The 13104-nt window shown below is 44.0% G+C and overlaps 2 protein-coding genes across 3 annotated transcripts; both read left to right on the plus strand.

The window, feature by feature from the left end:
* The first annotated feature begins 535 nt into the window (after positions 1–535).
* Positions 536–6791, plus strand: adpgk (ADP-dependent glucokinase). Of its 2 annotated transcripts, none has more exons than XM_072386306.1 (8): positions 536–753; positions 1842–2076; positions 3353–3578; positions 3692–3754; positions 3853–3973; positions 4058–4254; positions 4626–4724; positions 4867–6791. In XM_072386306.1, exons 2-8 carry the CDS (start codon positions 1859–1861, stop codon positions 5440–5442), a joined length of 1500 nt encoding a protein of 499 aa, XP_072242407.1. In that variant the 5' UTR covers positions 536–753; positions 1842–1858; the 3' UTR covers positions 5443–6791. The 2 variants fall into 2 exon arrangements, with proteins under 2 accessions (XP_072242407.1, XP_072242408.1); XM_072386307.1 differs by having other exon boundaries at positions 4870–6791.
* Positions 6792–7513: 722 nt separating this feature from the next.
* On the plus strand, positions 7514–10366 carry ppib (peptidylprolyl isomerase B (cyclophilin B)). The gene is made up of 5 exons (XM_072386308.1): positions 7514–7728; positions 8457–8570; positions 8699–8792; positions 9085–9269; positions 9932–10366. The coding sequence occupies exons 1-5, from the start codon at positions 7594–7596 to the stop codon at positions 10052–10054; spliced, it is 651 nt and encodes a 216-aa protein (XP_072242409.1). The 5' UTR covers positions 7514–7593; the 3' UTR covers positions 10055–10366.
* The last annotated feature ends 2738 nt before the right edge of the window (positions 10367–13104 follow it).

Genomic DNA, 13104 nt, shown 5'->3' on the forward strand with positions numbered 1-13104 from the left:
ATAAAGGGTGGTTCTGCATATGAAACGGCCCTAATTCCTGAACTTTTCCTCCAGTCTGGATGTCTCAAAGCTGACAGCCGAAACATTAAGCCCACATTCATTTTATATATATTGTGTATTAATGTAACTTGAAAATTTCATGTTTTTCCAGTCTTTCTCTTTCTCCCAATCTTTACTATACTTCTTTCCATTTTTCCCCACTTTTCCCCTGCTCGTCGTTACTATCTCTGACTCCTTCAGTCATTGATCTGCATGAGAATGTGAGTGTGGGCGGTTAGAAGGAAAAGGGGGTGTGTTTGGGTCATGGAAAAGGACAAACTATCGTGTTGTCGCGCTCATGTGTTCCGTTGTTGTGGAGACTGGAGAGGTGGGAGAGGCAGCAAAGCAATCCCAAATAAGCGACTACACTTTAGAAAACAAGCCCAAAACCAAGCATCCAGGGACTGGCGAGATTTACAAGCGACCTCACAGAAAAACAAGTCCAAAGTCGCTTATAATGAGCGGACTTGGCAACTATGTTCTGAAGTGGCGCATGCGCGGGGCGGTGGACGGAAGCCGCAGATGAGCTCTGGCGGTCTTGAGCTGCCCCTGTCTTTCCCAATCAATTCGTCTTCAATGACTTGTGCAAACTGTCACCTCTTCAGCTAACTGTCTCTCCACGGCGGTATTCAACCAACTAAATGCTCTTTCTGTCATTCACAAAGAAACGGTATCTTCTTCTCGGCTAACAAACCCGAAGCCTGCACATTACCGGTACGTGCCGCTAACGAACAACTCTTAAAGCTTGGGCGACTTCCCCTTTATCAGAATTTGTTTCCAGGCAGAGAGGAGGACTGCAGAGCAAGTGTTTGGCAGCCAGGTTTCTCCCCAAATTGGATCGCTTGCTAAGCCGGGCTGGCTAAAGCTACTTGCCGCTGTCCGAGTCTCTTTCCTAAACTCCAGTCAAAGATACACCCTGCGTGCAGTTGCTAGCGTGTTAGCTAACAAATTCAATGTGTCCACGTTAGCAGTAACTTAAGCCGTGTATACTATCCCATAATCTTCAGGACATAGCTGCAGCTTAAATGGCAAAATCACTCTCCTTATGGCTGTCATAATTCACTTTTGAAGTGTAAGGGAGCACATAGAGTACATACACACCTGTTCCGACGTTCAAGTGTCGAGTTTATCACTGGAGTTGAATGCAACTTGAATCAACATCTGCAGGGAGATAATCAGTAAGTGGTGTAAATATGACAATCCTGCAACGGCATGAACCTCTCTAATTTATTTCAAATAGCTAATTTATTTCTCAGGTGACCATGTTCCGTCCTCCTCTTTAGTTATTTGACCGATATGCCAACTTGGCTGTGTGCACCGTTTGGGCTGCATGTAGCTGTTAATGTCATTAATGCTTTTTGGTAATGAGAAATCAATGGATAATTGGCCTGTAATCGGTGTCAGTTTACAACACAAAATCTAGACGCAGCCTTATGAATTATTCATGGGAAGACACTGGAGCAACTCTGAAAATCTGATCATTTTTCAGTTGGTTTGTTGATGAATCATCAGGGGTATGACTGTAGTGAATTCAGACATTGCTTTTGTTGCTGTTAACATTGGTTATAATTTGAGTTTTTAATATGACTTTGACACTAATATGGTTTTGTTTTGTCTATTTTTGATTTACCATGTTGAGATAACCGATATCTTGTGTTTTTGATTAGCTGCAGGGTGGGTAGATGTTCCTCATTGCTTGAAGTTGGTTATATTTAGTCTTTCAGATAACGGCAGCAACATGAATCGGTTGGTTCTGAACCGTAACGGCAGATATGAAAAGAAGACTGACTCCTTTGTTGCAGGGGTACGTGGGAGCATCATGTGGAGGAAGGCTTCGGCGGCGGTCTTGCTGGCAATAGCTGTTGGCTATTTCTGCAACAGCAGACCGGACCTTTCCGAGCAGATCCTGCAGTACGTCGGCCTGCCAAACTTCCAGACGTCATCTCAGAACCCAAAGAGCCTTGAGCAGGCGATCTCTTCCGCCTGGGAGGCTCTGATAACCTTACCAACCCGGCAGTGGAGCAAAGTGGCAGTGGGGTGAGTTACAGAGTGGAGCTGTTACAGATACTGCCAAAATGTGGGTGCTTTTTAGTTATTTCAGTTGCAGTACTGTGGCCTGGAGTCGATGTTTATTGCTGCATCAGTTTTCCTGCAGCTCTGCTGTTCACACGCAGAGAGGCTGCAGCCAGCTCCTCCAGTGAGAAGGAATGTGTTTGCGTGAGTCAGCTCAGATGCCTCAGTGCAAGAAGGAGGTGGCCCAGTGAATTATATTGCTTTCAATTCAATTCAATTCAATTCAATTTTATTTATATAGCGCCAGATTACAACAATTGTCATCTCAAGGCACTTAAGTAATATAGTCCAATTCAAGCCAATTGGAATTCAATTCATTGTAATCATAATCCAATTAATTCATATAGAGCCAATTCAAAAAATTAATATCCTAGCTAAGGAAACCAACAGATTGCACCGAAACTTGTCTTCAGTCCAATCTCCCATCCTGAGCGTGCCTGTGGCGACTGTGGAAAGGAACGGCTCCCTTTTAACAGGAAGAAACCTCTGGCAGAACCAGACTCAGGAAGGGTGGCCATCCGCCTCGACCAGCTGGGGTTTAGGAAGACAGAAAAGAGGGAAAAGAGGGGGGAAAAACACCATAACACCATTCAAAGGATATCTGTTGGAACAGGGAAACATACGTTAATAACCACAATAATGTCACATGTACATAAAATCAATTGTGAAATTAAACAGGGGGTAAAAGAGAGCAAAGTGAGGAAAGGTGTGACAGATGAGGTCCCCCAGCAGTCTAAGCCTATAGCAGCTTAACTATGGGATGTTTCAGGATTACGGTCTATACCAAGTTTACGGCTTCAGTTTGCTTTTGGCCAACAATCTGAGTCAGGGTTTTCAGGTGGCAGAGGATGATTGGCTGATGCAGAGGGACAGCCTACATGAGAAAGAAGTGAAGGAAAAATGCCTCAACAGGAGACTGAAATAGTCGTATGTTGGCAAGATGAATAAGTAAGAAATGTTTTCTGAATCTACACCAAAAGAAAAAAACGAGTGTATTTGACTAAAGTTGAAAGGCTTTAGGACACAGAAGGATCAGAGATTATGAAACTTTAAAGGATTTGCCTTCACAAAGCCCTGCTTTTAAGACACAGATGGGTTTGACACTTAGATTCTATCTCAGGTCATCAACAAGAATGTGGCTGTTTACTCAGGAGGATTTTTTTTTTTTTTGCCTAAAGCCAGAACATGATGATGATGAAGTGGTTCACAGTGAAGTGCAGCTTGTAATTCTCTCATGAAGGGTCAATGCCTGTGTCGACGTGGTCGTGTCCGGAGTGGGGCTGCTGCAGGCTCAGGCTGTGGATCCCGGCACCGGCCGGGATCACGAAGTGCTGCACTCCAAAGAGGACTTGAAGGAAGCCTTCATCCATTACATGGAGCGTGGAGCGGCTGCTGAGCGTTTCTTCAGCGACAAGGAGGTCTTTCAGAGGATCGCCCGCGCAGCAGCTGAGTACCCCGGTGCAAAGGCAAGGCCACCTCCGTCACTCGGACCTCCCAAGAGGACAGCTTCTTATTGTTGGATTCAGCCTTTATTCCAGTGATCTCCTTCCCAATTAATTAGACTTTTGTCTCTTTCCAGTTGTATGTGGGAGGAAACGCTGCCCTCATTAGTCAGAAGATGGCCACCTACCCTGACCTGATGGTACACCGGCATATTTCTGCTTCTGTCATAAACTCTTACACATTACAGGAGGATGCATTTGGAGACTATGAAAATGGCGGGTTTTTTTTGTGTCACAGGTTTTGTTATGTGGGCCAGTTGGTCCTAAACTTCACGAGATGCTGGATGAGCAGATTCTCGTCCCCCCGGAATCTCTGCAGGAGACGGATGAGTTTCACCTCATTCTGGAGTATAAAGCAGGTAAAAAAAAGAAGATGACGCTGGAGCGTCCACAGGATCCGGAGCACTTGAGTCAAACTGACCGAGCTCCTCTTCTGTCTTCAGGTGAACGCTGGGGCTCAACGCTGGCGCCTCAAGCTAACCGCTTCATCTTCTCTCACGATGTGTCCAATGGGGAGATGAGCTCACTGGAGACCTTTGTGGCGAGCCTGGAGGAGTTCCAGCCTGAGTTGGTCGTCCTGTCGGGGCTCCACATGATGGATGGTCAGGGCAGAGGGCTGTGGGAGGAGCGACTGAAAGAGGTCAGGGCCTAAGAGCTTCTTAACCTGTTTGTGTTCATCAGTAAAGCTTAGAAGTGTGCAGCCACCATACTACTGGAAGTCTAACACATATCGTCTACTTTAAGGTGACCCATCCTCCTAGTTCATATGGAAATCAAAAGTATGGCTGGCTTCAGTGTAGAGGGTGGCAGGTAGAGAGCGAGCAGCTCTCCTGATGACTTTACAGCTGCTCGCCATCAGTCAGGCGTGAGAAGGTTGTTGAGATGCAGACTGCCAGGCTAGAACAGTGTAACACTGTATAGATTTTGGGTAATTCATCACAAAGCATGCTTTATTATTATTTAATACATTCTGAGTTGTATCATTTTGCGCTCTTAACTTCCTGTTTCCAGGCCGTGGCAGCCATAGCCGACATTCCGAAAGACATTCCCATCCACCTGGAGCTGGCAAGCATGACCGACAAAGACTTCATGAACAGCATCATGCAGGAGGTACAAATGGAAAACAGGAGCGATGATGAATTCTTTCACAGGGAAAAGATGAATGTGCTCAAATTCCAGAGATCCCTAATGAGTTCGGTATATTTAATTAAAGTTTTTTTTTTTTTCTTTTTTTCTTCCTGCTTCCTGTTAGCAGGTCATGCCCATTGTCAGCTCCATTGGGCTGAACGAGCAGGAGCTGCTCTTCCTCTCACAGGCGGCGGAGGGGCCTCATTCAGCTCTGACTGCCTGGAAAGGCATCCCAGAGGTGGGTCGGGTCAGTGACATCCTCCTCTGGATCCTGGAGCATCATGGCCGCAGTGACGTGTCGTCCGAGGCCGATCTTACCCGCATTCATTTCCACACGCTGGCCTACCACATCCTGGCCACAGTGGACGGGTACTGGGGGAACCAGGCGGCGGCAGTGATGGCTGGAGCACGGGTGGCCAGCAGTCAGGCCTGCGGCCTCCAGACGGTTGACCCCGTTAAAGTGGAGCTCAAGGCCCCTCTGGAGTTTCACAGCTCTCACACTGAGCCACGAGAGCAGCTGTCCCTGAACCCAGAAGAGCCCGTTACCGTGTGGCATCGTGGAAACGTCACCTTCCACTTTACACCGGTGCTGGTCTGCAAACGGCCTCTTCGGACAGTAGGGCTTGGGGATGCCATCTCTGCAGAGGGCCTAATTTACACAGAGTTAAAGACCCGGCAGCCATTTTATGACTACCTTTAATCTAACACTCCGTTTGTCTGGGAAATGTTGATAAGAAGAACTGAAAATGGCCGGCAAACTCACCCGCAGCAGCGGTTGCTGTGCTGTAGTCATGGTTTCTGAGCCTTGTGTCCTGATTCAGGTTTCTTATTCCCAGAGCTCTGCCGAGTTAAAGTGATCAATGGGGACAGTTTCAAAAAAGCCTGCTCAGCCTCCTCTGTTGTCCTTGCTTTAACGCGACAGCAGACAGAGAACTGAGCAGAACTGGATCTCACTGAGCTCAGAGGAGACCTCACTCTATGCGCCGGGCACAGCTCAAAGCCATCATCACACACTCCAAGGAGTTTTTCTTCTTTTTTGACCTGCATCTCTTTAGTATGCTGTGCCTTGAGTAAAAAAAAACAAGATGAAGAAATATTAAATATAACTATTTTAGCCATATTTCAGAGCCAAACCAAGGCAAAGCTTCGCGCCACTCACCGTCTGACACGTGTACGTTTAAAAAAAACTGGAAACTGTGTGTCAGATCAGATAATCTTGGCGTTCTTTGTTTTTTTTTATTTACTTTTGGTGCATTGACTCCAGAGAACCTCTAGAAAACTTGAAAACTCCTCCGACCCCAGATGTCGGAACATTTTCCGGGTCCGACTTACGTGTAATGACTCGACTTCTGTAACTTGCGAGAGAAAAGAGATTCTGAACGTTTTTTTTGAGTCTCCTCACCGTTTGACCAAAACACTCCCACTATAAAGATGCTTTTAGTTTAGTTTAGAGGCTTTTTAGATGTACGATAAACTCTTACACTTATTAATGGTAACTATAAGTCTATAAATAAATGTGTGTCTGTTTATGAAGTGAATAAGGTATAATCAGATGCCAGCTAATTACCGTACAGACTCTGTTACAAACAGAAGGTTAGAGAGATTCAAATTTTAAATGGGTTGTCAGATATAAAGGTGTTAGAATTTCTGTACGTGGGTGTTTGTTTTTTTTTCTTCCTGGTTTAAGTTGACGTGCTTCTGTTAAGATTCAGACATGTGACATGATTTGTAATCCTAGGAGCTGGTCTGTGTAACCAGGTGGCAAGAAAAATGCTTCATGGTGGGTAGTTTGTTATCTGTGAACTTCTTTGACACTCCTGCATCATGTTAGAGGGGCAGTACCAAAACTGTCAGGGCAATGCTTTTGTATACCTCAGATAGCCTCTAAAGGCATGCAATAATAATGGAGTCTTACTGCAAACATACATGGAAAAAGGCACACTGCATTTGGTTTCAGCGGAATAGATTTTTTTTTTTTCTTTGCACTAGTAGAAACAACAGATGTGCCTGCAAAGGTGAATGTAACCTTAGCCCCGACCCCCCCCCCCCCCCCCTCCTCCTCTTTTTTTTTTTTTTTTTTGCAAGTACAATCAGTTAAAGTTTACTCATTCAGTAGTCTGTGTCTCATGTTTTTGATATTTGTCACAAGTTTCTTTCACTTCCTCTGTTCTTTCTCATTAAATTGTGTATTGAGGGGTATTATTGAGATGGAGCTGCTTATTGGATGTCAGCAATGAAGAACAAATTGTTAGTACAGTGGTAATTAGTGATCATTTTGAAATTAATTCATTATATTTTGACAGTATTACAGTTTTGTGTCACTGTTTCATGGAGACTCATTTAAATTTTAAAGGACAATAATGAAATTTACCCTATTTGAAATAGTTAGCCGTAATTGGAATAAACTGTTCTGTGTTCTAAGACCATATTTGTCATTGACTACATTTAAAAAAAAACGTTTAAAAGTTACAAACAGTAATTTTAGGTCTGATAAGTACTAAAACGGACAGTTTTCCTCAATAACTAGTGAGCTTTTAGCCGTTCTCTGATTGATAGAGACATGCCATGACAGGAACCCGTTGGGATAACGCTGGAGAACTGATAGCTCACTCAACCCATTGTACGCGTCTGCCTGTGATTGGCTGAAAGGCTCCACTACGTGCCCCAATCACATCCCTGTGCGTTTTTTTTCGCTCCACCTGGAAGTCCCGCCTCTGACAACACCGCCGGGATCCTGGAGGTTTCAGTCCCCACCCCGGATACCGCACATTACCCCCCCCCCCCTCCCGGGCCATATAAAGCTTGCAGAACTACCAGGCTGTCTCCGGGCTGTAAATTTTTCCTCTCGTTGATGGTTAGACTCTGTGAGAGAAGGATGAAGTTCCTTGTAGCTGTTACGGTCATTGTGGGATCTCTGATTTTCCTCGCTTTCCCAAATGGCTCATCTGCGGACGAGAAGAAGAAAGGCCCCAAAGTAACGGCGAAGGTAGGTAGCTCCTGAGCTAGCTTGTTACAGGATGGGGGGGAAAAAATCAAAGCTCTTCCTCGCTGCTAACGTTAATGCTAACCGGTAGCTTCAGCTGGGTAAGCCACGTCACACGCTGGCTGGCCTTCATCCTTTGCAGAAAGCAAAGCTAACGTTAGCCACCAGGCGGCTAATATTAAATACCGTAGTTATCATTTCAGGTTGAATCCAAACAAACAAACAGACTGACTTTCCAGTTGTGTGACCAGATGCATTGCATCAAATTAGGATCACGCAAAATGAGATGGGCATGCTTTTTGCTTCCTTAAATCGTATTCGTGCAGCTAGCTGTCCGACACCGTCCTCTGGACATAAACTCAGCTGTCGGTAATTACACTCTGGAGCCTCGAACATTACTGCAGGACAAAATCTATCGCTTAAGTCCCGCTCTATCTAACCTAAGTTCTCCTCTGGCTGCAGCTCTGGGGGATCAGATATTTGTGTGTGTGCGAGGCCTTATTGTGTCTTCAGGTTTGTCCACGTCTACGGACACAAGGAAGCTCAAAACTGACTTATGGTCCCCATATTGAGATTTATTGATATGAGTAATGCCCGACATTGAGGTTCCATCCATGGGCAGTTAGGCCAACGCCTCTGTTCAGATTTAAAAGTGTCAATAAAAATGGATTGGAACCTTGAAGTTGAAGTCAGTACTTCAAATAAACCTGGAACTTTTTTTCCCCCTCAAGGTCTTCTTTGACATCAGAATTGGAGATGAAGATGTTGGAAGGGTTGTCATCGGGGTGTTTGGGAAAACGGTTCCTAAGACGGTGGACAACTTTGTCGCACTGGCAACAGGAGAGGTGAGAAATGCAGAGCCCTTTTTTGGTTCTAAAACAAAAGATTCCATTGGCTATTATCATTTCAGCCTTTCCAAGCTTTGTTTACAGTGCTTTTGTTTACAGTGCTTTTGTTTATTCTACTTGAATAGAAGGGATTCGGTTACAAGGGCAGCAAATTCCACCGAGTCATCAAACAGTTCATGATCCAGGGTGGTGACTTCACCAGAGGAGATGGCACTGGAGGTAAAATGGGACTTGACTTTGTACATCAGAATGTATACATGGCTGTATATAGTATCAGGGCTGCCCTCTAAATGTTGGGATAGTTCAGCATCCTAAGAAACTGAGCTCGGCGAGGTGCCAGAGTGATTCTCAGTGCTTGTCATTATCCGAGGCTAGGAAAATGATTTCGGATGAAATGAAGATGAACGTTTGGCAGCAGTTGGGTCATGCAAATAAGGTGCAACGGCCTTATTTGTAATCTTGTATAGATTTTCATTGTAATGAATGAATGTTTCCATTTTCTCACATGAAGGCAAGAGCATCTATGGAGACCGTTTCCCTGATGAGAACTTCAAGCTGAAGCACTACGGCCCTGGCTGGCTCAGCATGGCCAATGCTGGCAAGGACACCAACGGCTCCCAGTTCTTCATCACTACAGTTCAGACTCCATGGCTGGACGGCAAGCACGTCGTCTTTGGAAAAATTCTTGAGGGCATGGTGGGTATTGCCGTATTTCCTCAAAAATCCTCCCAAAATTTACACATGAAAGTCTTTCGATTTATTGGGGCCAAAGCCCCACCACAAAACTCATGTCTGGATAATCCTTAGGGTGCGTTTGTTTTAGCACGTGGGTGTCTGCCTGCATTGATCTCATACCTGGTGGAGTGAATAATTTCAGAGCACTCTTTTCCAATGTAGTTGGGGTTTGTATGCAGCCTCCTAAAAACCTAAACATTTGTGGCCCTTAAAGCTGTTGCTAAGAGTAGATCAATGCTGATTGGTTGAAAGTTTGCTTTAGCTGAAAGGGCAGAGCACGGGAAACTAGAGTAGAAGGAAGTGCAAATGGAAAGCGCTGGACAGTCTTCATCATTTAGCGCTTGGTTTCACCTCATCACAAAGTAGATATTTGTCCACCGTTATCTCTATTCCACAACGGAGCAAAGCTAAAGGACCAACAACGGCAGACCAAGACGAGCCCACAGCTCAGACCGTTCCACATAATTCTGAGGCTGCCCCCAAGTGGCAGATAAATTTATTTATTTTTCTTTAGCTTTTACTTCCACTGGCCCATCTGCTGTGGGCCAGCAGCTCGAGCACGTCTGGTCACTCTGCTTAAACCACCATTCTAACGTCTTCCTTTTCTTTTTTTTGTCTTCCAGGATGTGGTGACGAAGATCGAGAGCACAAAGACGGATGGCCGCGACAAACCTCTTAAAGATGTCGTGATCCACGACTGTGGCAAGATCGAGGTGGAGAAGCCATTTGCAGTTGCCAAGGAGTAGAGCGCTGCTGTAAGGGCGAAACGGTGGAACGGGGGGTTAAAAACAAAAAAAGTCGGACTGGGGGTTGGGGGGTGTTGCAGGAATCGTGCTGGCCACCTTGTTTTATCTCTAATTGCCATGTGGGGAAGGGGCTGTGGGCCATCTGACATTAGTGGCTGCCATCTTAACGCAACAGACGACCATTAACGCAATCATGACATCACTCTGGGTCCATTTACCAACGAGCATTCCAAGGTGCACTTAACTGTTCATTGTTGGAGTATTTTGTAAAAAGAGAGAGAAATCTGAAATAAAGGTTTCAAGTTTTGTTAATTCTGTGTAAATTTTATTATGCTTTCAGGTAAGCGTCTGCTCCCTCGTATTTTTGTTTAGATTTGCAAGATGTTTTCTTTTAAAGTGACTTTTATGCACCATTAATGTAGGATAATTCATCTTATTAGCACTAGTGATGCGGTTTCCTGTGTTATTATAGATTTTGATCCTGTCCGACTCCTCCAGGATAAGTCGAATTACAAAGCAGACACTGCTGGAGACTGATGGAAGCATGAATTTTAATTTTGCTCAGATCTTTACTATAAGCAGGAGGCTTTTAGGAAAAAATTAAATACGCTTGACAGTTTTGAGTGATCACCTTGACATGATCTGTAGCTGTTTGCAAGTTTTACTTATTTAGATTTGACCTGCTCTATCGAAACATTCGGCATATAAAACAGTCACCTAAAATAAAAGCGAATAGCGGTCGAATCGTCTTTTCTGCTTTTTCAGATAATTTCACTTTAACACAGGAAACACAGATGCATACTTTGGGAGAGTAATGCGATGGTTCCCACCCACAGTTTCTTGTAGCGGCAACATGGTTCTTCTAGATAAATGAGAAGAATGAGAGTAAGCAACCAATGATGGCATCTTTCACTTTTAAGCTCCTTTATTTCCTCCTTTATGAATGGCTAACCTTGATGAGAAAGTAACATCTTCTATCTTGTTCTACAGCTGCGATATCTGTGATCCACCGTCTTTGTACCAATGTGGTAGGATTGCCGTAGACAAAGTATTCAAAAGCGCTTTTCGTAAAAAAAGTCATCGCAGCCGAATGTTACTGGGGTCAGATTCTCTCTGCTTCTCCAAAGTCCTCACAAACCGTTTTTCCTCACACTCGTGACATTTTCCAACGATGGACGAGAGGGGATGAGGAAAAGATTTTCTATTGATACCCTCGGTCTGAGCATCTGTGATTAAACGAGGAAAATGCAATGTGATCAGGGCGCCTGAGCTCCACGAAAAACATTCTCAAAACACCTATTCAGCATCAGTCCTGTCACCTCGAAGAATAAGTAACGTAACGTAACATGCGTTATGTCTTTTGAGTGAGTGACTTTTTAATCTGTCATGTTTATCGAGATCAAAGAAGTATTTGAATAAAATAAAACAGTCAACGCAAGATTTTGATTGAATAAAAGCCCATTTACACTTTGGTGCAAGAAACATTATTTACAAAACGGAAACAACTTAGGTTTAATTTTTTTTTTTTTTTTTTAATGGAATAGGGTTCACCACTCTTTAAAAATGTAATCGTCATCACATAGCTTTCTGTAGAGATGTCATCATCCACACTGCGTAATATCAGTAGATGATCGAATCCACGGCTATCTCTGCACAGGGAATAAGGCTGAAAATCAGTAGCCCTTAAAATAAGAATCCATTCTTTAGTAGAAATCTTTTTGAAAACACACTTTGTCATTGCATCTAGAAGATAAAACTACTCTTCTAGTCAGCAAATTTAAAAAAAGGAGAATGATCTTACAGTTTGGAAGCCAGCATCTGTGATGTTACACCCACATGTGTAACTTGAACATCTGTAGAGAATCAATTACAGTTGAACTCTGCTTAAGGGTATTGTTGCGTCATCCAACACAGTGATAAACTTACCCCCATCCAAACTTTTTTTTTAAACTAATCCCTACATCTAATTTTTAGTTAAGAATAGGGCTTCCGGCCCTGTCTCTTTATGACCCCAATGTTTGAATGAATTCAAAGTCCATTACTCTGCAAACAGCGTTCCACACTACTCGGAAGAGTTGGACATGTAACAGTCTCTGTCTGATCTGCAGAGGGCTCCCTCACACCAGATATATCCGCTGCACACCACGACAGAGACGTCGCATGTTTGTGGCTTCACGTGATTTTAGTGCAGTTACACAGGGCGCTGGTGTGCTTCTCGGTTTATTCTCCAGGAGGTAAAATGCCTCCATTTATGGTGGAAAGACGGTGGTTTGAAGGAATGAGTTTTTAAAATCTCATGCTGCTACTCGCAGGGCAAAGTCTACCGCACCCGAAGCAGCATGTTCAATAACAAAAAAGAAAGTGGACATTAGATGCTCCTTCCTGTGATTGTCTGAGTCTTCCTGATGCAGCTTCAAGCACATTCAAATAAACACTGTGGACGAGTTAAGGGTCTGGTTGTTGTTGTTGTTTGACTCATGAACCGCAGTGGAATGGCTCTAACACCACAAAGGGCACCACACAACCTTTAGTACCGTAAGTTACAGCCTCCCTTTTTAGTTCTGTTTCCAGAAAACAACATCAATGAGCTGAAGTGGGATAGACCATTTATGCCCATGCAGCCATTTTTTAGAAGCAGTCTGTGAAAACATGTAACCGTGCTGGGTGAGGGAGGTGCATGCTCTGTCAGTGGTGAGGTTTTGCTTAGAAATATATATTTAAAAAGAATCATGCAGTCCTTACCAGGTCTCGAATCGGGTAAGTACAACCTCAGATGAACAACACATACTATTTAGCATAATTTATTAAATTAAAACTAAGCTGAAATACAGAAACTGTGTGAAGAACAAAGCCCACCTCATGACTCAACAGTTTATAGAACCTTTAATCCCAATAACTTGAATTAACCCTTTTTAGTGAGGCGCTATCAGTCCGTCACATTGTTGTGGAAGAGTCTTGGCCCACTCCTTTACAACTTCAGTTCACTAATGTTTGTGGGCATTTGTTTATGCACAGCTCTCTTAAGGTCCGACCACAGCATTTCAATCAAG

The sequence above is a fragment of the Leuresthes tenuis genome, unplaced genomic scaffold (assembly GCF_036924035.1).
Source record: "Leuresthes tenuis unplaced genomic scaffold, fLeuTen1.0.hap1 SCAF_5, whole genome shotgun sequence".
In the NCBI taxonomy this organism is placed as follows: domain Eukaryota; kingdom Metazoa; phylum Chordata; class Actinopteri; order Atheriniformes; family Atherinopsidae; genus Leuresthes; species Leuresthes tenuis.